This window comes from Chiroxiphia lanceolata, chromosome 15 (genome assembly GCF_009829145.1).
Source record: "Chiroxiphia lanceolata isolate bChiLan1 chromosome 15, bChiLan1.pri, whole genome shotgun sequence".
In the NCBI taxonomy this organism is placed as follows: Eukaryota; Metazoa; Chordata; class Aves; order Passeriformes; family Pipridae; genus Chiroxiphia; species Chiroxiphia lanceolata.
Genome location: NC_045651.1, coordinates 1810698 through 1838418, shown reverse-complemented (window position 1 = coordinate 1838418; position 27721 = coordinate 1810698). Strand labels below are relative to the sequence as shown.

Genomic DNA, 27721 nt, shown 5'->3' with positions numbered 1-27721 from the left:
ATTTCTGGGCTCTGAAGTTGGACTGTGCCACAACCACTTTACACCTGGGAGTGCTTTATGTTTAGACACTAAACACGATGTACCACCCTCCTGCAGTGAAACAGGTCAGGCTGAAGACAAGGTGCAGAGCTGTTTAAGATGTGGGTATTAGCTAAGAAAAGGCTACTATAAAAATTAAATTTAGTATTTTGATGTATTCATTTCAACTGCACACTCTAAGGGAACTTAAAAATGCTTGGGGGAGATAGAGACCTTCAAAATAGTTAACTGCTACCCTCAGAGAGAAGGAAGTGACTGCTCTGCAGCCAAGGCCTGGCCTGGCTGAGGGACTCAGCAGCCTCTGGTGACAGATGAGTGACAAATGCCACCATAAGTGGGGCTCCAAGCCCATCCTTGTGACTTAGAACTTGTGCTTTCTTTCAGCTGCAGCGTAGCTGTAAGGTTATGTCACTGCCTGACATTTAATCCATTTCATACAAACCCAAACAAAATCTTGCATACTAATGAGTGTCGTGTACACAGCAGTAACTTATCTCTGCACAAGAGCAAGAATGAGTCACTGCATGGCAAGATTTTATAATCTGGATATGCTATTTAAATAAAATCTGTACCAGTAGCTGCTTGTTAGCACTTCACCACTCCACAAAGGCCCCAGAGAAACTGCTGCCATTGCAGCAGGAGAAGGCTGGAGTTTTATTAAGGGATTGCACCCTCTTTGTTAGGGGGATGCAACAGAAAGTCACAACTGGGAACACAAGTTATCAAGGCTTGACTTCCACACAACCCACAACTTGTGTCTGCTTAACTACAGTATAACTTCATCCAGACTCAGCCTCCTGCATCCAAAACCCTTTCAAGCCCCAAATCCTCACTGGTGGAGGCTCAGGCTGGAAGAACTGGCCCCAGCCAATTTTATACACGTGAATGGGGATGTGGCTTGAATTTCAGCTGTGATGAAAACACCCCAAAACTCCAGAAATAAAACTGTCAGCAGAATATACTTACCGGGGTTTTAACAAGTGATATTTTAATTTGTTGGGGAAGGCAAGAGGGTTTGGGGAAGAGAAAGAAACGTTATGCAGGAAGCTGCTGAATCACAGGTGTTAAAACATGCACATTTTCAAGAGCTGGAGTTTCAGTGTGGTGACATGACACAGATCAAGAGTTTAGCAGACACTGGTTAACATGCCAAACATCTATAACAAACCACTGTGGCCTAGCTTGGTTTATTGGGAATCACTTTAGTAACCTGAAGTCACAAATAAGCAGTAAATAACAAAAACTACAGATAAACACAGGTTACACATGCAAATTCCTGTTCACATCTCACATGTGCAGGTACATTAAGAGCACAGTTCTAAAGAGTCTTGACAAAACCAGATTTTAACAGAAAACAGTGTTAAAATGCGGGTATGAAAAATTCCACATGGAGAATATAAAGATACCTTTGTCCACTTTGGGACTCCAATGCTGCTTTTGAGAAACCAGAGATGTACAACAGCAACGAGATTCAAGTAAAAGCAGGAAGAGCTCAAGGAAATAATACTGGTTGGAGAGAATGGGCATTTACTTCTCACTAAAAATACACAGAATAGCTGAATAGGAAAGTCTAGCAAGAGCTTAGGAAAAAAAGTCACAAAGTTGTAAAGCTGGCTAATCACTAATTTTCCCTATTTGCTATAGATAACAGCAGTGACATTAAAAGAAATTGCAATTCAACATTTAAAAATGCAACTTACATTTAAAGACTTTTCCAAAGTGAAATGCAATGACAGCCTTACTCTCAAAATTAAATAGCTGCTAGGCTCAGACCAAAATATGGAATGTTCTAGATAAAATAAAAATACAGTGTTACTTTTCATTTTTTATTCAGAATGGAATTGAAAGACAATTTCTGAAGCTTGAAAGTAGTAAATCTCATTTGAACAAGGTTTTCTTCTCATAGATGAGCTTTCCACGAGGGTGCAGGATTTTTTTTTTCTGTAATAGCTTGAAGTGTCAAAACAAAAACTTGTTGCCATTCTCACATTAAGAACAAATTGTTGTCATTAACTTAACTGCATATGCTTTTTGCTACAACATTTAACACATGAACAGACCTATAATGCCTACTGTATCTCACTAAAACAAAAAAGAATACAGTATTTCATCTACTACTTGTACTGCTTTTAAAAAAGATTAACATTAAAAACAAAGCCACATTTTCCTTACATCCTTCCTTCTTTTTAAGCTTCTTTCTTTTGCCTGTAGTCTTCTGCCATTTTATCCAGAATTTTCTGTTGAAAGAAATTATATTTGGGATATATTTAGAGAGTTTTTCCACAGTCACAACATCAAGAATAGAAACATAAATCCAATTTACAAGTTTAACATCTGTGAACATCAATTGCAAAGGTCACAGCTAACAAGGCTGGCACTTCTCCCTACCCTGAAGTGGAGTTTGAGCTCCTCTTGGCAAGCCAAGGGAATTCCTTTCCATTTTGTCATGGACTTGTGACAGCCATTGTGCCACTTACCTGGGTGGAATCTGCCACCTACAACGGCAGGGACAAAACACCTCCCCTCCCTGGAGAAGGGTTGTTTTGGAAGTTTGAGGAATTTGTTACCACTTTGACCACATTGGTAGCAACATCAAGTCACCTATTTATTTTTTCCTGCTTTCCAAGGGAAGGAGACTCCCAGCTCCAGAAGTGCCATTGTGAGACAGAAGCTGCATTTCCCCCCTTCCCTCCCCAATTCCAAACCCCACCAATGTCACAAAGTCACTCACAACTTGCTAGCCATGTGTGCCATGGAAAAAGCAAAGCAACTCATGTTTCATTTAAGCAATAAAGTTAATAAATTATCCCCCCTCCCCTTTTTATATCAAGGCTTTAATATCCCATAACCTGGTACCTCAATGGAAAAAAAAAAAAGAAAAAGAAAAAACACTATGGTGATGGATGAGGTGGGATTTCTTTCTACAAGACCCTGCATGGGAACTGATTACCTGATCTACTTCTTGATAATGTTGTTTGCTTTTTTGTGCCATCTGCCTTCCTGGGCCCTGTATTTATTTAGGGTTTCCTGTTACTGCAAGAAGGCAAATGTTTGGAGTCTGAGGTGCCACCTCTTCCTTTTCTGTGGAGTCCCTGGGGTTTGCTCTCAGCTCAGGGATGGACTGCTATAAATCCATTTCTGATATAACTCCATCAACACTGCATGACTATCAGAATTTGGTTTAGCACTGCGCCCCTTCCTAGAGGTGGTATTTAAAGCAGCTCACAATAAGAGGATACAGCAGCAGCATTATCACTCATGCCATGCAATCATGTGATACCTCATCCAGTTAGAAAATTGAAAAACTGCTCACAAAATCAGAAGTTGCAAATGTTTGGGGGTTTTAAACACATAAAAACTTCATCTTAAGCTTTGTTGATTGGTTAAAAACCATCTTGAAGGGACAACTGGAAGGGATCTGAGCCATCTGTATTTAGTCTGCAATGCTACTTCTAAGCCTGGTCTGTACTCCAACTGGAATTCCCTCTTTAGTCCAAATTTACAGGAAAAAAATGCTGAAGCCCAACTCTAAGCTGTGTATTCTGCATATTATTTTCACAAGATGAAGTTTTGAGAGGTCTACCTGGAGTTAAAAGATAGAGAATAAGCCAATTTCCCCTGCCTGAAAGGTATTTTTTGTCCTCAGTCCGGTCTCGTTGAATTCTATTCCCCAGAAAGAATCACGCCAGTTAAAATGAACAAGTTTTTGCCTTACCTTCAACTTTTGATAATGAGGAAGGCTGCTGCAATGGGTCTTTTTTGCAACATCTTCATTTGTGTAGAACAGGGAACACAATTTGCAATAAAACCCTGTTTTGGGTACCACATAATTCACACCTAGAGGAGTAAACACCACAAAATAAACTAAGAGATCTACTCTACATCATTTCTTTTAATGTCATATGTCATTTCAGCTAAATCTTAAAACCATAATTTACTTTACATTAAAAAGCTGCTTTATCTTTAAAAGTCCTTGTTTTAGTTTAGTCAAGCCAGGGCCTAGTAATAACTAAATATGTGCAGGCTTTTTTGAATTTTTTTTTAATTTAAAAGCAACCTTTCAGATTAAGGGTCCATTTTATTGGTTCCTTCAAAAGAACTCACAATGTTCTGTGATCAGTTTTGGAGTATTTAGTATGACTCTAAACTGTTACCACTGTTGTGCTTTGAGCTAGTAATGGAATTTGTGTTGCTAAAATACACCTCTTTCAACTTAATTTCTGCCTAAGGAAAGTGTTATGGAGAACTGTATGAAAATAAGGGAAAAAAAAAGAAAATACTCAGGTTAGGGGAGGACTGAAGAACAGGGAAGAAGGGGAAACCCTAAAATGAAAGGCTATGGGGCAATGTGTTGCCAAAAATAAAAGTCAGATGAAATGAGAAATGCTACTGCAATGTACAGAGAGTATTGGAAAAGAAACGGAAGCAGCCTTACCAACAGGAACGTTTGGCTGGTACGGCCCAATCCTAAATTCATCTGGAACTAGAGGTTTCTCTTGGATGTTCTTGGTTTCCTGCTCATCCTGGGGGTCTGGGTTTTCCTGGGCATTTTTCTCAGCATCCTGTGCTGTTGTGGCATCTGAAGTTTCAACGGGTTCAGTCTTCACGGTGACTTCGGTTTTCGTTCCGTTCTCTAACATCTCGTTCTCCTGCTCTGGCTCCTCGATCTTGTCCACCTTGATCTCAGCCAGACTGTCCTCGTTCTTGCCTCCTGCCTTCCCTGCCAGGCCTGACTTGCGGAGTTTCTGGTGATCGGAGTCCTCCTCGTCCCCCACCTCATCCAGGGTCACAAAGCCCTCCATGCTCCGTGGGAAGCCGCCCACGTAGCGCTGTTGGGAAAACGGGGGCCTTAGGTCAGCTTATGCTTCAGTGTTCCCCTCAAACTCTCTTAAAGAAGAGAAATATTTTCTCCAAATTCCCTGGAAAAACGCTCAAGCTCTTCCTTCAAGGCCTGCCTCCCTCATTCAAACTGTTACTCAAACAAGCTCTTTGTGTACCCACTGCCTCAGAAACAAGGATCCACTTCAGAATCATTATTTTTTTTTGCACCGTAAGGGGGCCACTGTTTCATCATATCAACATGTGATTTCAACTTAAGAATAGAGCAAAAAGATACTGAAATTCTCAAGCTGAAATTCCTTTTAATGTGAATATTTTAAATGAAAGTCATTTTGGAATACACAAGTTTTGTTTCTATTTGAGACAGTCACACAAGATCCTCAAATTCATGTCTGAATAGAAGGTAAAACCTTACCACAACTATTCTGTGCCCACCAATGGTATGAAGGTTCATTTAAAAAAAATTAATTAAAAGCTCTTTTTCAACCAGCTTAGAGTGTCCACAATAAAAAAACCAATCAAACAAAAGGAAACAAAATCCAACCCAAACCCCACAAACCACCCAAAACTGTGGAGGCCTCTTAAAATTCAGGTTCATTAAGAGTGACTGTCTAAAATTCTGAATTTTTGGAGACATTCCTCTGATATGAAGACATCATTATTACACATGCTGAACAGCAATCGTGAGGAGGACTAAACCAGTATTAACTTTGTGAATGTAGGTTTACAAGGAAGCAAGTTTGGGTTTTGAGGCAGTTTATCACAGTGGGTACCAACATACTAAGAAACAAGGAACACTAATGCCATTTGCACTGCCAGCATCATTCCTGGCACCATGTAATTAATTCCTTCCTGACAAAAGGATCCCTCAAAACTGAAATCCATGCACACTTCATTCATTAATAAGGAACAGGCCTTACTTTCTTGCCAAACAACATTTCAAGTCAATAGTTACTAAAACTTTGCACACTCCTCCACAGAAGGGAGTATGATTAACAAAGCAGCCTGTAAGGACATAAAAGCCATGAGAGTGTGGGATCATCTGGTGAGAAAAAGGGAAATCACAGCAAGCAGCCTGTGACTGCGACACCTTGAAAGCAAGTATTTTCTTTCTCCAGTGGGAAAGGGGCCCTGGCTCAGCACAGATGGCCTGGCCCACCTCTTGGGCTCAGTACACACAGCCCTGCCCAAGCCTAGATTAGCCTCAAGTCCCCAGTACGTTATTTTGTGCTCTGTGCTCAAGGGTAACTACAACCAGTGCCTTGAGAAACTGCTCAAGAGAAAACAGTTCCTGGCTGCTCAGTGTTAATCAAAAAACAGAGTGAAGAGAAAGACAAGCAAACACCCAGGAGGTGACAGGGTAGAGCCTGACAAGTGAAAGGTTTCTGTCAAAACAGAACCAGGGATTCAGAACTGATTCAGTGACAAGCTGCATGTGGTGGGATCTTCCACCTTCTTCACGGGAGCTCTAACACCCGTTTCTCCTCAGACAGGTGTTAAAGACCCACAGGAAAAGCTCTGCACTACAACATACATGGTGTGCTGCCTAAGTTAGACAGGGCTTCCCCCACTCAGTACCTCACTGTATGATTTACCTTTTTAAGCTTTTTCTTGGCTGCTGGAGTGGCCACAACATTCCCCCCCTCAGATTTTACTGTGACATCATCAGGGGTGTCCTTTTTTTCTTCAGTAGCCACATCAGCTAAATTGGCAACATCTGCATCCTCTCCTGCTGAGCTGCCACTTTCTAACAGCGCTGCTGCCTCTTCCTCATCCACCAGCAGCTCATCTTCAGATTCCAGGAGTAAACTGGGCTCATCTTGCTCTGCCTGTTCCCCACTTTTGGCACCTGAGGGCTCAGCAGGATCCTCTTGTTTCTCTTCTTTCACTTTTTCTTCTGTAGTGCCACTTTCAGGTTTCTGAGCAGCTTCTGTTTTAGACTTCTTATCACTGGGAGAATCTTTGCTGTCTGGAGAATACGTTCTCTTTCTGTAAAGAACAAAGAACACTTGTTGCTTGTAAACTTGGAGAGAGCCCAGAAATTACTTTAAAAAAAATATTGTGTTTCAGTTCAGGAAATGGAAAGCTGAGGGAAACCTGGAAGGACACCATTCTTCAAGCATACAAAAGGTTGCTGCCAGGAGAAATTATCCTTGCAAGACAGGACAACTGTTCGTGGGTTTAAATTGCAGGAGGGCAAGGCTAATTAGGGACTGGAAAGGATTTCCTGAGGAGCCTGAGAGGCTGTAAAATCTCCATCCTTAGAGGAAGAGGGTAGGCAGCATATTAGACACAGCTCATCTCCGGGCACAACAAACAACAACTTGATCTCAAAGCTCACCCGACTCTTTTGTGCCATTTCCGTGCTCTGAATAAGGTATTTACATATTTCTTTTAAACAACATTATGCTTTAACAATAGGAAATTACCTGGTTTTATCCTTTTTCAGCAGCTCAACTCCTTTGTTGGGAATCTAAAATAAAGTTAAAGAACTCTGTGAGTGACAGCAGAGTAAGATTTACAGGAGTGTTGCAGCATGAATTCAGAAGCACAACGCAGCCAAGTGCTCCCAGTTACATTAACCCACAGGGACTCTTGTACCACACCCACCTACCAAGCCATTAGTAAACTCTTATTTCAGACAGGACCTGACCAACCTAGATATACCCTGCCTTTACTCACAGTAATTATCAGTTATTCAATACCAAAGAAATAGGATATCCCGCTCCAGAATATTCACATACAATTCCTCCTTTTAGGAACTGATACAAGGTGGTGCAGGCACTGGCACAGATCAGTCCTACTCTGTTTTCTCCCTGTCGTGAGTGGAAAAACCTTTAGCAACTCCCCACCACTAATTCATGAGTTACTGAACAGGGAATGTCACTTGTAGGCAGTAACACAGAAATCTATTCAGTGCATTGCTGAAATATTTGGATTTGCCATTGAGTGTTCATTTTGCTGCATGAGCATGTGCAACAGTAAGATTTCTTCATATTCCACAGCAGAAACCTCATGTTTTCAGGAGACAACTTGACAGTTCAAATTTCTCCTGCTCTTCTACCTGGTGTTCCACTCTGCAGGAACATTATCCTGGCGTTATGCAAAAAACCCCTCAGGAACCTGTCCCTCCCTTGTATGAACTGCACATGCAGAGATGCAGTTCTGATGTATCATAAGTTTTCACAAAGCTTATTAATTTTCAGAGGAGGGGGAGAAAAAATCCCCTCCAAATTACAGCATGTTCTAAATGGACCCATTTTAATTAAAATCGACACAATTTACTCTAAAATCTGAATTCTAGAAGTTGTTTGGGTTTTGTTTCATCTGAGAGGAAAATCCTTTAACTTTGTTCTAGGCCTCTTAACACAACTCTCATGCCAAGTAATTGCATTAAGGAGCCAGAAAATATTAAAGCAAACCCCTTCATTTTACAAGCAACAGTGAATTCTCATAAGTGATGGCTGTCTTCATACCTTCAACTGCAATTAAAAAACTAAGAACACTTCCTACCCTCAACACCAGCTTCTTGTATTTCTCAGATAAATCCACTTTCACACATCTGCCTTGGAACCAAAGTGCTTTGTTGGCACAATGCTCCACCATGGCCAAAGCATCTTCTCTGGTCTCCATCTCAATGAAAGCCTGAAAAGATTAAAACATACATTAAAAAGGACTGTAAAAGGCAAAGCTATTGAACTTAAAATACAGCATTTCCAAACACTGAAACAACACTAAAAGGTTCAATTATATCTGTCCTCTCCAAATACTTTAAAATTTATCCAAGTGCTCTATAACCCCAGCTTTTCAATTCAGTATCACCTGTGCCATAGACAGTTCTGAGATTAAACAGGCTTTTTAATAATCTGCCAAAAATATTGCCATAAAGTAAAATATGATTTAAATAAAAAAAAAAGCCTCTGGACAGTGAAATTCTTATTTTTGGTTTTTGAGAGAAGCCTGAAACAAAAAGGCAGCAATTGCTGGTCTGTAAGCCCAGCTTTGGGATGAGTTCCTCCTGGGAACAGACCTATGGAACACTAAGGTTGCTGAACAAGATTTAAACAACTCCATGAGCTGGAGTATCCTTGGCAGAAAGCTGAAACCTGTTTCTGCAGCCAGCTTAGACAGCAAGGGTTTTCATTCTGCCAGTGAAATAAGGTCAGGGAGTTCTTCCTAGGGGTCACACAAAAGATTCTAGTAATTTTTCACTTCACAAGTGTGGCATTAAGGGATTCAGGCGCTCATCTCTTTGAAAAGGCAGTGGAATTTCCTATTTAACTCAAGGGAGCAACAAACTGGGACAGTAAAGCTTAAAAAAAATTAGAACTAAATAGTTTAAGCTCCTGTGTATTTACAGAAATCATGTCCATGCACATCCAAAACATTTTACTACACACATGCAATATGCTGCCTTCAAACCTTTCTTTTTCAAGCTAGAGAGCCACAGCAGGACTGCTTTTGTTTAGTTTTAAAGAATGAAAAATAAAGGGTAAATGAAAGAAACATGGAATAGTGCAATATTGTTGTTTCATCAGTAATGGTCTTTCAGCCCTAAGAAAACAGTCCCAAGGCTCCAAGAAATCTGCATAACCCAATAATTAAGCCTCAATGCTAAAATATCTTTTTCCCAGCTGAGGCCTGTTCCTGTTTTTAAAGCAGCTCATGTTATAGGACATTTCACAGGAAGCTCCAGAGCAAAATCCCACCCACACAGAGCCCCCAGATCATTTCCACCGCTCTGCTGGAGCAAAGAGTCTGCACACAAACCAATTCACAGCACGGCGTTTCCTCACAGATAAAACCCTCAAGTTTCAAATGCTCACACGTGCTCCCAGGTGAGTTACCTGGCTTTTCATCCTCATGAGGATGTAGTTCTTGATCTTCCCGTAGGGCTCAGCCAGTTTGAGCACTGCGTTGTCAGAGTACCCCGAGTGTGGCAGGTTGCTCAGGTGAATCACACGACCAAGCTCTGGTTTGGGGGGCTCAGTCTTTTGGTCAGGTTTACCCTCAGGTTTCTGGAATTGAAAGGGAATGATGGTTTTTTGAAGACATATTACATAAAATATACATGGGTGACTGTCCCTTGCTGAAGCTGATCCAGCTCAGAAGTACAGAAATTAGGAATAACTTAAATGCAGCCACCTCACAACACTGACTGCCCCAGATTAAAATAAGGCAATGCCAAAAAAAGCAGGAACATTTTACCTTTATTCTTTTGTATTTCTGTGACAAGTGGACTCTGACTGGTTTACCAAACACCAGGGCAGGTGTTGTTGAATAGTATTCAACTGCAGCCTGGGCATCTTCAGTGGTCGACATTTCGATAAACGCCTGAAATAACACAAAATAAATGAAGCACTGCTCCTTCAGGACTCAGTGGTTTTGTTTCACATATCAAGCTCTTCACTGCTTTCTTGTCAAAACAGCTGCATCAAAAATGGGAACTGCTTTTTGATTACAACATGCACTGACCTGCAGAACTTGGCATGAATTTCACATACTTTATTTAGGTGCACAAACAGAACTATTCAGTTTGTTTACATTCCACCTAGATTTAGATTCAGAACATTAAATTGCTTCCTGCTTTTTCTCTTTTATGATACTGGGTTTTTCCACACTTCCAAATATGACACACTGTATAATACAAATTGAGACCAAGTAAGTTTTCAGATTATACTGAAACAAGAACAGCGTGCGGTATTGTTGAGAAAGCTATGAACAATCAGCAAGAAGGATTTTTTAAAATTTAAGTGAAAATGCAGTAGTACAGCATTTCTAGAAACATACTGCTCCTTTCCTACAAGACCTTGTGGTGAGGTATCATCTCACTTGGTAGCTGAGCAAGTGCTTTTACAAAACCAGAGCTCAGACAGTTACAGCCACCAACCAGCACCACCAGCAGTGACACAGGGCCGAGCTTACCTCATTGATTTTGTTTAGAATCAGGTGATTTGTAATTATCCCAAAGGGTTCAACGAGCTGGAGCAGCTGATATCTCAAGTTCTTTCCCCTCTGGAAATCCATGATGTGCACAACTCTGCTTGTTTCCTGTTGAAGACAAAGCATGTGATCACAGTATGAAAAGATCCAAGTGTACCAGTAAACTTAAAGAGTCTGTCATGGCTCTGATTTGCATTTTTTTTTTTTTTTTTTTAAATTTTTAAATCTTCAGTAGTAACCAAAACAATATGCACATAGAAAAGGCCCAGAACTTCCCACAGCTTCATTAGAAAATGTTTAAGAAGGTTCTGTACAGTTTTGGACTAAACATTTTGTAGAGTCCTTGGCACAACAAACCCCTCATCTTACGCCAAAGGTTCAATATTTCCATATAAATGCTAAAATCTCACTTTTAAAGACAATCATTCAATTAAAAAAAAACAATCTTAAGAAAGCAAACAAAAATTATATAACAAAATATACAGGTACAAAATATATGGGTATATATGGGTACAAGAATAATGACTTTTTAATACTAACCACTCTGCCCTTCTGCATGTGCCTCGGTCCCTGCATATTGCCATTGCCAGCTCCTTTAACAAATTAAAAGAATGAACAAGCTTAGTTCAACCTGTAAAACTGGGATTAACATGTCTCATCATGAGTTCTTAAGGATGTAAATCACTTGTAATATCAAACCAGAATGACATCAAGTTTTAAAAACGAGTTATTTCATTACAGTTGTGCAGAAACAGCAGAGAACAAGTAAAGCTTGTTGAAAAAGAAATCTCTCCTATTTTAGAATAAGATTTGCCACAGCAAAACATCTCTGTACACAAAGGATGTGAAGTCTCTATATCTAAGACACTCATTTTACAAGTAAGGGTTTAATTTCTAAAACATCACCAATTCTATCACAATGCCCATTTTACTAGGAAACAAATGAAAAAAGCCTTTTTGATCATTTTGCTCATAGTCAAGTTGGAAATGTTTTAAAAAGTAATGGTATTATTTTAATGAAATTAAGTATGAATGCATCTATCATCTAAAAAATCCTATGAAGTGTCTCAAATACTTCTACTCTGTCAGAACAATCAGGTACATTAATTAGTTTTGCTCTTTTAGTCATTCAAAGTATTTAAAAGGTAGGAAGTAGCAACATCAGGCAAGAACCTGATTCTTAGCCTCCCTTCCTGAGAGGAAGAGGCATCATCCATCTTCCCATTTCTCAGCTGCTATTCAAATTTATTTCTCAAATTCACTTGAAATTAGGGGGAAAAGCCACTCAGGGCATTGAATTTTGCAAGTTTCATCCAAAGAATTCCAGCAACATGTGGCTATTCCCAAGACAGATACAAAAACCTCCTAGGGAGGAAAAATCCAAGTCTTAAACGTGTAGATTAATCACAGTTAAAAATCACCAGCCTTAGAACAAATGAGTTATTAACAGAGTACCAGGCTTTGGCCAGGGAAGGACTAAAGTATTTCAGTTCTACTGCTCAGAAAAGTGTTTTCTTTGGTTGCTCTCAAACACTGATAGGAAATTAAAACGAGAAGGAAAAAAAAAACTAGCAAGAAGTTAAGCCTCGTAAGAGTAGGTGCTTATCAAGGTTACCTCTGGGCCCAACAGGGGGTCCTCCAAGGTGGAATGGAGGTGGGGGTGGTCCCAGAATTCCTGGTGCAGGGTTTGTGGATTGCTGCAACATAAAGGGATCACCCCTACAAAGAGAGGAAAACACACTGGAATTTTAAACCAAAAAACTGTGTGGCTTTCATTCTCAAAACCCCCTAATTTCTGCAGAGCTTCAATGTAGGCAACTTTAGCTACTTTTACTGCTGCTCTTCAGCTAAAAACCAAAGGAGGAATCCATCTGGTGTGTTGTTTCACATAAACTGTTAAGAACATCCTCTGCTTCAAATAAAAAAATTATAAATACTTCAAAATTAATTACTACTTACATTCCATGTCCTGAATCACTGTCAGGATTCCATTCAGGGTATCTTAAAAGAAACAAAAGTAAAAGAAAATATAAGAAAAACAATCTCCTCTACCTATGTAACACCTGTCCCAGAAGCTGCAATACCTGAAGATGTAACACAGCTGAAGCACAGGGCAACACTCTGGGCCCACTGCAAGAGCCAGGAACAGCACTAACACAAGTGCTGCTCTTCAGGACAAACTCCCTACATGGTTGCAGTGTGTCTGCCAAGTTTTATTTCAAATTGCACTGTTTGTATCACAACAACAACAACAACAAAAATGTAGAAGGTGGTACCAGTGACTACAATTACAACAGAATCTCAACCATTAAGATCCACTGCTAAAATGTTACATATGTTTCTGCAAGATTTCAAGGTTGTGAACCTCGATCCCTTTTTGTGCAAAGGATGCTCTCAAGTTGGTTTTATTCCCTATAAGGCACAGGTAGGGACCTGCTTTGGGCAACATAATTGACCATTACGTAGAATCAGAGAATCTCCTGAGCTGGAAGGGAGCCACAAGGACCATGGAGTTCAACTCCTGGCCGTGCACAGGAACCCAACAACCCCCCCGTGTCCCTGAGCCTTGCCCAAAAGCTCCCTGAGCCCTGGCAGGGTGTGTGCAGTGCCCAGGCTGACCCCAGTGCCCCGTTACTGCAGTTGGGCTCATACATTTCAAGCAGCAGCTGACAGCGGCGGCTGTGAGTCGCTCCATTGATGTGGTGGTTCCACTCCTGCAGCAAAGTAAAGAATTCACAATTAACAGCCACATATGGCAAGTCATTCTAACAAGCTTCTCCTCTAAGCTGAAGTGCTGCAGATACACAGATAATGAAATCTTTTTGTAGTGCTTTGAAGGGTCACTGACACTGGACCTGCCTCTTCCCTCCTAAGCTGGGAAAAGGTGTGTGATGGGAACTGCGCTCGCTCCTGCCTCAGCGTGCAGAGCTCCCTGCAGCTGCCTCGCCACAGGCACAGACTGCCCCGGCAGCCTCTGCAGCTGAAGGCTGAGTGTTTGTCTTGAGCCATTTCAGAATTTCCTCCCCTCTCTCTGCTTCGTTCCTCAGACTTTGACAGATTAACTCGACACTCAAATTTTTAGAACCACTAAGAGGCCAAGAAATTGCAAGGAATTCAGAAAGGAAAGACTAAAGGAAATGAAAGTGCATAGCTAGGACAAACTACAAGTATACAGGTGAAATATAAAAATATGTGTCCTTTTAAGGGGAATAAAGGACATCTAAATGGTAAAAAGGAAGAATAGTGGAATTAAACCAAATCATCCAGGTAAAACTCCTCCTGGTTCTGGCTTTAGCATTAGAAAGGAATGAGGGATTTCTGCTTTTTCTGTAGACTGTTTTCCAGTTCTGCAGCTTCCTGTTCTCTTAGATCAACAGGCTTATTTTGGAAATTCTGATTACTACTTCCTTCTCCAGTTTACCACAGTGGTTATACTGTTAGCACATACTGGACTTCACAGGCTAATCACAACTGAAACACTGGAACTGCTTTATGTGGCTCTTCTGTTTCTGCTCAGCACCCACAATGGATTTTTTCCTAATCCCTCATTTTTCCTGATTTTTGGTTTCTGCCACACTACAACCATTCCTCTGGATACAGTGAGACACTCCCCAGGCTAACTGTAGTGTTTCCATGTTACATGCCCACCCTGCACTTTCCACAAAGAAAAAAATCCTGGATTTAAAGTCTCCCATAAAGTGCTGCAATATTACTTCAGGATAACATGGATAAAATGGATGAAGGTTTCATCTTGCTCAAGATGGAAAACGAGAGCACCACTTCTTCCTGTTAACTGCACAAGATGCTCTGCAGCTATAAATAATTAGGCTGGCAATTAGGATAAAAAAAAATCCCACCAAAACCCCAGATCTATGAAACATTCAATACAAAGATTCTTTACTTCAGCACTTGCTAACAAGTGTTAGCACTATAAAAAACCCAGTCCTTTGGACACCAAAACCCCTCTAAATTTGGGTGCACAGTCAGTAAAACCTCAATGGCTGATTCTACCAGACATAGTATGCTTTGGATCTGTCTTAACACATAATTTAAAATTATTCTAAACTGACATAGAAGCTGTCTGCAACTCAGAGGCAAAGTCTGGAAGATCTAATTCTCATTATACTTCAAATGCTTTTAAATTGGCAAAAAAGGGAGGTCTGACATATAATTTGGATTTTTCTCTTCCTCCAAGGAATATGATGGCTCATCTATATTAACTTTTTATTGAATAATTCTTAATCTGGATTCCCCTTACTGCCTGCACCCAGTCAGAAATGTCCCTTCTCCAAGGTTTTGGGGCACCAGGTATTTATATTTACGCTCATTAACATGAATGCCGCACGTCAAGGCAGAGAAAATCTGAACTGAGTTTCTTCAAACCTAGATTACCCTTTGGCTCAGTTGATACCAGAGAGGACACACTGTTCCTCAGGAAATTAGGCCAAACTCGAGCACCTAATTTTAGCCAGCCATCTATTAGGGCCACAGCCAGGTTTTCCCTCCGAGATGTACCACGGGTTCAAGTGTTTAACCTCCAAATTCATCTCTTCATGTTCCATCAGCCTTTGTCTGGCAGGGAAAACAATCCCACATCCAACACCTCGTTCCTTGATAAAGGGATCAGGATTGACAAAGTGCCTGAAGTATTTGGGGCACTATTTACTTCACAGACAGAAAACAAACTGGGTCTTAAAATATGTACACAGTAAATTAAAGAAGCAATTAAGAACATCATTAAAATAAAAAATTGGACTAGTCTGCCAGTTTAACTCATAGTGAGGGTATTTAACCCCTTGCTCAGGTTTAAAATACACACTGCTTTATCAAACAGCCTTAAAAATCTACAATATTTTATTTGGAAGTGGGGAAAATGAGATGTTGATACTGCAGTCATAAGTTTACATTGTCCCAGCTAAGAAAAGCATTCCCTTTCTGCTTTCCAGAAATTTCAGTTTAGAACAGGTTCCTTTAAAAGTCAAGTTTGACTTGATTTGATTTCATGGGAGACACAAAATAAGGAATTCTGTAACAGTTAGGTATGCAAAGCAGAGGAAAGAAGGAGAGAAAGAGAAAAATTCTTGTGGTGACATGATTTCTGAAATTAGAAACAAAGCCTAAACTTGGGTCATAAGAAACAGATGATCCAATCTCAAATAGTTTATGGTGTACTAGCAGTTTAAGTCAAAGTATGTTCCTACAAAAAAAAAAAAAAAAGGTTTTATATGTTACAGAAGAGGTCAGCCACAAGTTATGCTGTTAAAAGAATTTGGTATTTCTCATACCTGGAGAGCTATTCCAGTGTGGATCCTTTCAACAGATCTGCACTCCAAAGCACACTAAGAACCACAAGCCTTTAAAATAAAGAGCTAAAAAGACCCCTACTTACAGGATTACTGGTTGCCATCGCCAAGGGCCTCAGAAGTTTATGTTTTCAATCTAACCCAATGAAGTCCTTTTACAGAACTGAGCATGGCAGCTAAACTGTTAACACTTAAACCTTGTGTGAAAATAAACAGCAAATACAGGAGACAAGAAACCCAGATTATTGTGATTATTTTATATCAAAAGTAATTAAAGCAACACAAGTTCATAAACTGTCAGATCAGCTGGAGCCATACAGCGTGTGCTCTAAAACTGGTTTGATCCTTTCCTTGCAGGGACAGAATAATTCTCGTGTTTCAAAAAGATCAGATGTACAGAAGCAGCACTTTTTTGAGAGGTAACTGTAAAGAAATGGTTAGTAACAGCAATTCCACATCGCATCAATTTTACAGTAATAGCATGTATTATGTTTTCAATTGAAGGCCTTCAAGCTAATTAGCCACTAATTGTGACAAGAGGGGCACTGTATTAGCCAATTAGCCAATTAAATGGCCTAGTACACTGAAACCAGCAAGATGAGTAACACTGGAAAAGCTGAAAGTGAGAAGGCTCTGAAAATAACGTCTGAATATAAACAGGCCATTTTGAGTAACCTGCTCCCTTTGCAGAGTTGGACTAGTCATGGATAACTAAGAGGGAAGTCTCAGCATCACCGAACACACCCGAAGATCCACTCCACTTGTGAGCCGAGTAAAGAACACTACTAGGAACACAGAGCAGGACACTGCACCAGCAGACTGATTGCTCGGAGAGTCTACAGGGATAGATGCAACATGTGACAATAAAAAGTGAGTCTGAAGTGTTCTAAGAAAGTTGTGAAAAAAGGAGAAAAATGACGACAAATTTCAGCCATAGTATGAGATAGAGTGTTAAAGTGAAATTAAAAAGGCAAGAATGAGCTAATCTAAAACGTGGCTTTTACTTTTGCAAATAAGTTCCAGGGCTCTACATTAACTCTTTCCCTTTGTACAGGGAAAAAGCAGAACTGTGCAAGAATGCATCTTAACTACATATAAATCAGCAATCAAGACAGATGTGGAGGAGAGCTGAAACTAGCTTCCAGAATGGCACAGTAGATACACTGCAAAAAAACCCCAAACCAACAAAAAAATAACAGAACCCACCCCAAAACTGCTTGAATGCCAGATGTTTGTGGTTAAGAGAACATGTAGATGTAAAATATAAATAAGATATCCCAGTAGATGATAGCTGTTTGACTTGAAGTTAAGCAATCTGGGCAAACAAAATACATTAATGTAAAGCCCTGGTTTACAATGTTTGTTAACAATTACCTTGCAAATAAACCAAGTGCCTTTTTCACTCTCAAACCAACTTTCAGATCATTTCAAAAGCAACCAGGCTACAGAAATCATTAAAGAAATAGGTAAAAACAGAACAGAAACTACAACGTAAAGGAAAATAGAAGTATCTGGTGCGTAACTCACCTTATTAGAATGAACTGGCATATCACATATAGAGCACAGATGGGGATAACCCTTCGGTAAGAATCCATGGAAGTCTTCAATATTGCTATTTGGAGGAGCACCTCTCTTTTTCTCAAAGAGAGATCTCTCGGGACCAGGACCACGACCCATTCTGTCATACTCACTGTCAAATTTATGATAGTTATGCGAAGTCTCACCATAAAAAGATTCATCCCTACACCTTTCTCCATCTCTCAATCTGTCATCTTCATAATCCATTCTGTCATAATAACCAGATTCTTGAGAACGACTTCCATGGTCATAGTCAACCACTGGGTTGAGACTAGGACCACGATCATCAAAGCTATCTCTTCTAAAATGCCTTTTTTCTTCCCAATCATCCCTAGGTACTCTGTACGGTGGTTCCCGTGTGGATGATCTGCCATCTCTACCATAACCTTCTTCAGCTCTCCTCCTTTTAAGTTGTAGAAGGATCTGAGGCAAGTTTTCAGGAGTGATCTTGTCCTCGGGATAGCGACTCAGTTCATCTAAGTCTCTAGCAGACAGACCAAAGCTGGCCAAAATGTTAGTGGCCTGGTCTGCATCTCCACGGTGCTGAGAAGACAAAGGGAGCGGACCTCTACTTCCAATGTTAAATATAGACTGCAAATTATGGGAAGAGGTACTACCAGAAGACAGTGCACTATGAGATCCTTGTTGGTTCAATGAAGAACTCATTCCAAGATTCATTAAGCTAGCAAGGCGTGCAGTACCCTGGTTCATCCTTCCAAGAGATGCTGGCATATTTAAAGACTGGGTAGCAGCAGCAAGAAGGCCTATTCCTGCAGAGAGGTCACGGCCATGACCTTGTGAATCCCTACTCAGAGATGACTGCTGGAATGACTTGGACATTGTAGAACTAGAGCTTGTCTACTTTATGGATCAAAAAAAATTCCTTTTTTTTTTTAATATAGTTTTTTTATAGTTTTTTTTTAAGATGGCTGCAAAGAGAGCTCACACTAGAAAGCTAGGCAAACTTCACTTCAAAAACGGTAACGCCAAGAAAGAGGATCAATAATGACTGCAGATCTTCTTCAAGCTGAGAAACACCAGACAATTCTGTAGAAAAACAAGCAGTTTTAGTCATAAATCCCTTTAAACAGATGCAGTTTTAAACTTATGCATCATGTTGATCTAAAAAAACATTAGAGATCTCAATCTTACAAGGCTTTTATCACATAACAGATTCAAGAGGTACCCAGAGCCTACATATATTATTGCAGATAAAAATACAGCAGTGTTTCCTATACATACTCCTTCCACAAAAAGCTACTTTCATACTGAAGACAAGTGAATTTCCGAAGTTGCTGATGTCTAAAAGCATCTGTAAGTTTACTGACATGTAAGCCTTGATCTCTGGTTAATGGTTTTGTTCATACCCTACATTACTGTACTGTGTCTGTGAGAAGACCACAAAAAACTTAAGCCCATAGAATCCAAGATGACTTTGGCATATAACACATATTTGAAAATGAAACCTGTACCACCACAGAACAGGACGAAAGGAAGTTAAAAGTAACTGAAGTTTGGGCAAAAAGTTTCTCCTATAAGATCTGTAAACAAGACCAAACATAATATTCAATCTTTAGGCAGTAAAATTCCAATTACCGATGTGAAGACAGATGTGAACAAGAAAAACAAGTTTTACATTTTGCAGGAAGTAAACAAGACCTCTTGTTCCAATTGTAGTTACACTGCTAACAGCATTTCAGAAGTGATTTTTTACTCTGTTATATTGCAGCTGTGACATCAGCTGTTCTCTCAGACTCAAGCAAAACAAGGTCAGGCTTAGTGCTGGGATGGGAGACCCAAGGAAAACCCTGCTCCTGAAGGAAAAGACCCCAGGTGAGTCAGGAGATGGCACATCACCCCAGACAGCCCTGCCTTGACCAGCACTGCCTGGCTCAGGCCTGACACCATGACCACATGTGGGAGTTAAAGATCCTACAACACTGCTCACAAGAGAGGGATCTGCCTCACGTCCCACTAAAATACTAACCTGATATTCAAATATTTGGTTCCACTGCATTTACTTGAAGTTTTAACTAAATGCTATTAATATCCACAGTATATTTTTTGCTGCAATGGATATAGTTCATAAAGTGTTTTTTTTTTTTTTAGTGCAGAGCACAAATAAACCGTAACACTTCTCCCCCATCCTCCTCCAGCCTTGGGACAGACACACAAAGTTTAAAGCAATTCAACACACATGAGAACATTCCACCAGGAATTCCTTGTTCTTGGGTCCCCGACGCTGGAAAGCCCTTCCCAGTCTCCGCAGAGCGGTTCTGCTTCTCCAGCACTGCCACTCAGGAGCACATCAAACACACGAGCACTTGGAAAAGAAACAGGCACACACTGCACAGCTGCAAATGAAATCAGCTCCCAAGAGAACAGGGGGAATGGAAAGGATAAAACGAAAGCAAGGACTTTTCCTTGAAGAGACCAGTTCTGCAGAAGGCAATGGCTCCTGTACTGGAAACAGAAGGAAAAAGGTCAAGGTTAGGAGCAGCTCTCTATCCCCACTGCCTGTTCCAACAGGGCATCAAGTTGAAAAGCATCTGGGTTTTCTTTCTTGGTAGCAGTGTGTTACAAAATTACACATTTATGTAAAAAACCAATGGATTCTATGAAAAATACATAAAACACACAAAGCTCACACAGCTCCATCTTTGCAAAGGAACTCCTTTACACAGCATCCTGCATACTCTGTTATCAGTACATCTCAACTCATATTTCACCTTCCTTTTTTAAGATCCACATGTGCTGGAGTCAAAATAAGCTTAATTGTGTGACATTTGGTTAAGAAAAAGAGCTTGAGAAAATTGGGCATGGCAATAAGTTTAAAAGAGTGTGAGGCAGAAGACAGAAAAGCACTGCAGAAAGCTTCAGAGAACAGTAATACAAGAACAGCGGGGGAGCAGATGAGGCAAGTCCTAAGGGAGATGTCCCAGACAAGGGGGCCCTACTGAGGACATCTGAACAGAACACATTTAGGAACTACATTGTAAAAATCAAGACTTTTGAGTTCAAAAATGAGAGAAATACTAATATTCACCCGGGTACCATGCTTTATCTTACATTCATTCAGGAATCGTCAAAGTACTTTATTACAATTTTTAAAATTAATCCCTACTCCTTATATTTTTACACAAATTTCCTCCTAGTTCATTCACACCCTTACAGTCTGAAGCTGAACTTACTGGGTTCTTCATAAAATCAAGTGCTCCAGAGGGCTTTGCAAGCCTGAGCCTGCGGTGATTCAGCAGACACCCCTGTGGCAGGAGAGGCTCAGTGTGCCCTGCCCTTAGTGCAAGCACCCCACTAGTCAAGTTTCTACTAAATCAGGAAAGTTCTCCACTCTTCCAAAACACCCTTTCTCTTTGAACAGATGCTCCCTAATCCTCTTGTCCCAGCTTTCCATTGGCAGTTCATTGTCTGCTGCTCTGGAGATTAGCAGGGAACAAACCCCAGCCTGGCAGGGACCCCGCTGACACACCACTGATCCACGCACAGCGGGCTTCACAGAACCACACACTGCTCCTGCTGCAAACACCCAGGGAAAGAGGAAGGGAAGGGAAAAATGAAAATAGGAAAGATGGGTGAAAAACCAAGACAAAGACACAAAGAAGGACAATCTTATGGAGAAGCATGAAGTGGGACAGTAAGACAAGTGTATGATGAGGACAGAACACAGGCTGGCAGTTGGTGCTAGTCAGGAAACTGCCCTACACCTAATTGGGCATTTGAGTGGGGTACTTCAAAAAACAAGTGAATTAGCCTCAAAACCCCACTGTTTATCATCTTGCAATGGCTGCTGTACTCCACTCTAACCATCCCCATTCTTTAAGATCAGATGAAGACAACCAAACGAGGTGGGGGGAAGAGCCCTACAATCACACCAAAGGAGGTTTAACTTCCACACGGTCAGGTTTAACGGGATTCTAAGGCAGCACTGATTCTAAGGCAGTGCTGATCACTCCATGATTCCATGGCAGTATCTGAGAGAGACAGGTTCCCATGGAGCAGGGCCAGCCTTGGAGCGAGGGTGCCATCAACTGAGTCACAGCAACAAGACAGGTAGGACCGAACAAAGCTGCCTCCGGAGCCAGACGGGAGTTAGTTGAAAGGGTTTATGCTAATTGTTCTCCGTGTAATTCCAGCTATACTGGGAACAGACTTTCATATACAGGGTTTTTTAAGATCTGTGGACAGAAATCGGCCATGTTAAGATTTGAAAAATATATAATATAAAGCAATTGCGAAATAAGTTGAAAGGCAAAATGTCATTGGATTTCCAGACAAATGTGGACAACGAAAACAATTTATATCTACAAGTTGCATAAGAGTTTTCTGTAAAGGCAGACAACAAAAATAAGAAATTTGAACCCTACAGAATACACTGCTACCAAAAAAAGGCCCAAATGAGGCTGATTTTCAAACACTATAGAAGGTTTTCCTTTTAGTGCAAAACTGATCATAAACTCTTTTCAATAAAGCTTATAGAACTCTTGCTCCAATATTAATTTTGTCCTAAGAACAGTTTAATTCAGTGAATTCTTGGAACACACTGATCATGCTGAACACAATAAACTTAGCTTGTCACCTTTTATGGAACACCAGTCCCTGGCTCCCTATTCCTTCTGCCACTCTCGGGGGTTTTAACCTATGCATAGTTATTACAGTTTAATGTTAATCTTGTTCTTACAACAACTCATCTTTTACCCATTCCTCTTCCACTATTTATAAGAAAAAGGTCTCAAAACTCTTTTCACTTTCTACTCAGTTTCACTTCAAAACACATTGAATTTAATCAAATAAACTCAATTATGGTAAAAATATGAAATAATCTACAAGCTGAAAAGTACACTCTGGGTTTGTAAGAACTCAACACTTTGGCAGGTCGTACACCCTTGGGAAAAAAGTTTTAAAGAAGTTCTACATCCACAGTATTTGCTCTTTGGATAAAAACCTACAGGTTTTCCTTCTCCTTCCTTGGGCATTGTACTTGGTGCAGTGATCCTTTCTGCCATGGAAGAATTCCTGTTTCTTGGCAAAACTGGCTGCAGCACATCATGGCAAAAAGGGTTATTGATGGAAGAGATCTGGAATTTGGACAGGCAGCTCCCCAGGCTGCTCCAAGAATTAATGGCAGTAAACCCAAGAACTTCAAGGAAATTAGAAGCAGATGTTATCTAGTTGCTGAATGACCAAGTACAATGGATTTCAAATCTACAGGATTACACAGAAAAGGCCACTGTCTTTCCAAAGTCAAAGGGGGAATTGCCCAGCAACCTCAGAGAAAATGCAGGTTCTCACTCATTTCAGGTCCCAGAATTCAGGGTGGTTATTTAATATTGCTGTTTCACATGCAAGAAAACAGTTCATCTTGTTCAACCATCTTCAAAGATCATGCCCTCAAAAACTTCAGGGGCACCTGGCACACAGGATACACTCGCTTTTTTTGGGCACAGATTAGACAGTCTGTCTCAGGCACAACAACTGGAAGAGTTTCAATTCTTAGGATTATGTTTAGCTTCATCCCAGTGACTTCCTTGATCAGAGAACATAATAATCTGAGATCTGAAGTGACTGTAACAGAGGATTGCTACAGAACAGAGGAAAGGCATATTTATAAATGGGAATTAAAATGACTACTTTAGCAATTAAGAATTTTAAAAGAACTTAGTTTTCAACATCTGAATGCAGAAAGGAACACTAAGAGAGGCCAGTTTCCTATTTCTGCTTATTATATAATTTAATATATTCAAGCACCCCTCTTTTGTAAGAAGTGCATGAAAAAAGCACATTTATTCCTTTACAGAAACAGAAGTGAAAAAAAAAAAGTCCAAGGAATAGTACAGAAAGAAGAGAGAAGGAAGGCAAAACTCATGTATTTTTAGAGAGGAAAAGTAGTAACACCCAGAAACAAACAGATAACTGCTGTCACGTGTGCTGACCACGCCACAAACACATGGTCACCTCTGTGGCTTCCAGCCATCCCTTCCTACTGCTTCCAAGCCCACTGTGTGTCACCTTCAGAGCCCCAGCTCCACAGTAAGAGATGCACACAGGCTCTGCACCCACAGAGAGCTCCGTGGAGCCCTAACACGGGCTCTGCCAGACCCCGGCTGGGTGTGGAATGCTGAGGGATGTCTGACAGCACAGCTGCCCCTGCCCCTGGACACCAGGAGACACTCGCTCTTCACTCCCACCAGCTGTGGGGACCAACAGCCCCGCGGGCACCAAAACTGACACCAAAACTGACACCAACACACAACATCCCACCATTTTTTCACAGAAACAGGTCATACAGAAAGTGATCCAGAGACACACCAAACCAGAGTACCCACTGTAACAGAGAACCAATTTTACTCCTCTTCTTTTTTTTTTTTCTTTGTCAAAAAACCAAACAGAACAGTTTTGTTTCTGATCTGGTAAGTGATTAAAAAGCCTTCTGACTAACCAGTCTGCCTCCAGGCGTTTCCAAAGCTGGGATAAAATCCCGTTCTTTCCCAGATGAAATCCTGCATGAGGCTGCAAGATGTATTTTAGCTGCAGACAAGAATCAAGGGACTGTTTGACTGGTTTAGTGCTCAAAATAAAACCCTTCTTGTTTAAGTTATGACTGCACAATATGGTACTTAACCAGTCACAAACTAAATTAGTTCAGAAATATTGTGAGGTATTTGCTTTTGTTTTCAAGACTTGTTGACTCAGAGCACTGATGAAGAAAGGAAGCAACACTGAGGGCACAAAAATACACTCATTAATTAACAAACTGAACAGAAAGAATTTCTTTGCAGCTTTGCAACAGCTTCTCCCCCAGATTTGCTGAGCTACCCAGAAGCCTGTCTACAGATTACAGAACACCTCTGCATTCACCAAAACTTTTAGCAGTGATGTGCAAATCCCAGCCAAGGGCAACACAGAGCATTTCTTTATTTCTCATCAAATTAATGAGCACTTTATTTAACTGCAATCCTGAATAAACCACGTGGCAACAGTATTACAGTTGTATGGAACTTCAGTTTGGAGCCTCAAAGGCTGACTCTTCTTTCCTCCTTAACTGGTTTTTAGTTCTTATCTTTAAGAACACAGATATTCGCATTTTAAGGATGCATTTAGGAATTTCTGTGGGATTTTCTTCCCGTCATTTAGTTCTGGGATGTGTGTAACAGCTTTTGCACAATGCAGAAGGACAGACACTGGGTTACCCTACACAAACACATGTCAAGGTCTGAGTGTCATTAAATTCTGCTATGTAATTCAGTAATGAAGCATTTGGTGGGGTTTTAGATGGAATTCAAGACAGAAGATCATTAATTTCCTGGTAATCCATTAGAAATGTTAATATGTTCCACTGCAATTCAAAAAAATCTTAAATATATTAACATATATCAAAATATAGGAAGATTAAGTCACTGGATCAATAGATTCTTTATAAAGAAGTATGGGAAAAAACTACCTTTTCCTCTTCTCAGAAAAACTCCACAGATTGCTTTAAGAAACTTATGTTTTCAACCAGAGCTGCTTCCTACTTATCTGACTCTAGGAAGTCAGGACCATCTACAGCTCAAAAAACCTGACGAATTTAAGGCTCACTAAAAGGAATAAAGACTATTAAATTGTTTAAACCAGTATCAGATACTTTTTTCCCAAAGGTCTGCGTCCTGGACAGAAAAAAAGCCACACATTTAGAATCCGAAGGACGGTTCAGCTTTCTTTCAACAGCATAAATGCCTCATTTATCATTTAACAAACCAGTTCTTCAGGCTCCCAGAAAGTTCTTTTCAACTTCTACTTATTTTCAGCATAGATGAACTTTGTATCTCGTTACTCTGACTCTGGAAACAGAGTATGCACATTAAAAAAAACCGAACAGGAAGAAAAAAAACAACCCCGCAGCTCGATTTGTTACCAGGGTCTGAATTATATGAAAGTGAAACCGAGTAGAAAGAGGGGTCAAACGGATGCTGCACTGTCAGGATTCCCGATTCATTAAATTTTAAGGCCAGATTAAGATCAAAACGCGCAGGTTTTGACCCTAACGGAGCGGTACGGGGAGAGGGAGCGGCCGCGGCCGGAGGCGGCTCGGGGCGAGCTCCGCGGGGCCAAAGTGCGGGTGCGGAGGGGGCGCGGGGCTCCGGGGCTTTGTTCGGGCCGGGCCGCTCCGCCCGCAGTGCCGGCGGGGGGCGCGCGGGGGCGCCGCGGGGCCGCGCGCCGGCCGGGCCTGCGCGTGACCGGCACCGCCAGCGCGGGCCCGCGCGGCCCCCCCGGCCCCGCGCGCTCCCGCCTCGCACCCCCAAAACCACCCCTTCATCCCCCCCGCGGCGGGGCCGCCGCCGAGCCCCGAGGGGGGCTCCCTGCACGGCGGCGGGCGCGGCGCCGCTCCGCTCCTACCTGCGGGCCCGCGGCAACGCAGCGCGGCGGCGGCGGCGGGGACGAACGGACGGACAGACGGACGGCGGGGCTGAGAGAGGGAGGGAAGGGACTGAGGCGGCTGCGCGAGCCCCGCGCGCGCCTCGCCGCGCTCGCGAGAGCACGCCCGCCCCGCTGCCCGCTGCTCGCTCACGTGCCCGGCGGCGGCCGCCCCGCTGCGTCCGGTAGCGCCGCTGTGCCCCCGGTGCCGTGCCCGGTGCGTGCCCCGGTGCCGTGCCCGCGCCGCTCCCGCCGCTTGCCGGGGCCGCCCCGCCCGCCCTGAGGGGTGTGGGAGTGGGGGGGCGCCGCCACCGCCGCGGGTCTCGCGAGAGGTGGGGGTAGGGGGGGGGGGGGCCCGCTCACCCTGCTCTCGCGAGAACGCGGCCGCGCCGCACGCCGCCAGCCCGCCGCCCGCGCGCCGCTCATTGTCCGCGCTCCCGCGGGGCACCATGGGAAAGGCGCGGGGGGCGGGGCGAGGCGGCGGCCACGCCCCCTCCTCGGCGGGCGGGCGGGGGGGGAGGGGTGCGCTGTTCTGAGTCCCCCCTCAGCCCCCGCCCGGGGAGCGGCATCGCCACCAGCGGTTTGCCGGGGTATCCAGGGTATCCAGAGCACCCAGGGTATCCACGGTATCCTCTAATTCCCGAAGCACCGTTCCCTGTGCCCCAGGGCACACACGGTCCCTCAGCGCCCGGACCGGACTCGCGCACCCAGCCCAACCAAGGCGCGCTCTCCTCAGCACAACGCTGGTGGCACCATCGCTAAAATAGTTAAAATTATGGCCTCCCGGTGACTCTGTGGTTCTTTAGAAGATTCTGGTAAAAAACCGCCGCAGCCAGTGTGCGAGGCTTTGCTGTTCCTCTAATCCAACATTGCCACCTGGTGCTGGCTGAGGAGAGGTCCCCTTGCCTCTGCCTTGACGAAATCGGTGCTTTATCACCAAAGTACTCCTACAACTGGGCAATTATTTCTTATTTGGGGTTCTTTCATAGTGAATATCTTTATTCCCTATTTAATTTTGTGGCTAAGGAACCAGTCTCTCCATCGTCGCTTTACAAAGGGGAGGATGTGCATGTGAATTCAGGGAAATCTCCAGGGGAAAGGAAAAAATCTGCCTTTTTAATTCATCATAGGCTGGTTTTTCTTCTCTACGTGTGGCTGCAGAGCACAATGAAACAATAACACAGAAGGTATTTTTAAAAAATGGGATTAGTACAAAATACGTGTTGAAATAATATAACAATACTCAGAACAATGACAAGAAATTCAGCTCTTAACAAGCTCAGAATAAAAAACAATTAAGTGTTTAAAAACAAGCATGTAAATCTCAGTTAACAATCCTCCTGTGCTCTGGTGCTGCAGAGCAGTAAAAGCAGAGCCAAGGTAAAGCAAGCCAGCCACTTTTGCCCAGTAGAAGTCATATATGGATTGCAAAATCTATGGTGCTAATAAATGGAACCATATATCATATTGACATTTCCAACATGCAAAATGCAGGTACTACTCCGTTTCCTGGCTTTATTTTAATGCCACTCTTGGACTACATGGGTTTTCTCCCAATTTTCCTTGTTGTCCTTCCGTCAAGGCACCAAAGCCAGGGAGAGGTGAATCAT

The 27721-nt window shown here is 42.0% G+C and overlaps 1 protein-coding gene across 8 annotated transcripts; it reads right to left on the bottom strand.

The window, feature by feature from the left end:
• Positions 1 to 1001: 1001 nt before the first annotated feature.
• MATR3 (matrin 3) lies at positions 1002 to 26549 on the bottom strand. Of its 8 annotated transcripts, none has more exons than XM_032702566.1 (15): positions 26266 to 26282; positions 17652 to 18749; positions 13474 to 13535; positions 12781 to 12822; positions 12437 to 12540; positions 11362 to 11414; positions 10804 to 10929; positions 10087 to 10212; positions 9726 to 9896; positions 8392 to 8523; positions 7308 to 7351; positions 6474 to 6867; positions 4475 to 4868; positions 3755 to 3876; positions 1002 to 2276 (listed from the first exon to the last, which is right to left on the bottom strand). In XM_032702566.1, exons 2-15 carry the CDS (start codon positions 18540 to 18542, stop codon positions 2226 to 2228), a joined length of 2712 nt encoding a protein of 903 aa, XP_032558457.1. In that variant the 5' UTR covers positions 18543 to 18749; positions 26266 to 26282; the 3' UTR covers positions 1002 to 2225. The 8 variants fall into 8 exon arrangements, with proteins under 8 accessions (XP_032558457.1, XP_032558454.1, XP_032558460.1 ...); XM_032702563.1 differs by lacking the exon at positions 26266 to 26282 and adding an exon at positions 26094 to 26221; XM_032702565.1 differs by lacking the exon at positions 26266 to 26282 and adding an exon at positions 26475 to 26549 and having other exon boundaries at positions 1211 to 2276.
• Positions 26550 to 27721: the final 1172 nt, after the last annotated feature.

Coding starts and splice junctions, on each gene's coding strand:
- MATR3 (XM_032702565.1), bottom strand. CDS start 18,542: ATGTCCAAGTCATTCCAGCAGTCATCTCTGAGTAGGGATTCACAAGGT. Junction 12,541..12,780: donor AGTGATTCAGGACATGGAAT/GTAAGTAGTAAT, acceptor CTCTCTTTGTAG/GGGTGATCCCTTTATGTTGC. Junction 10,930..11,361: donor ACATGCAGAAGGGCAGAGTG/GTTAGTATTAAA, acceptor TGTCTTCAACAG/GAAACAAGCAGAGTTGTGCA.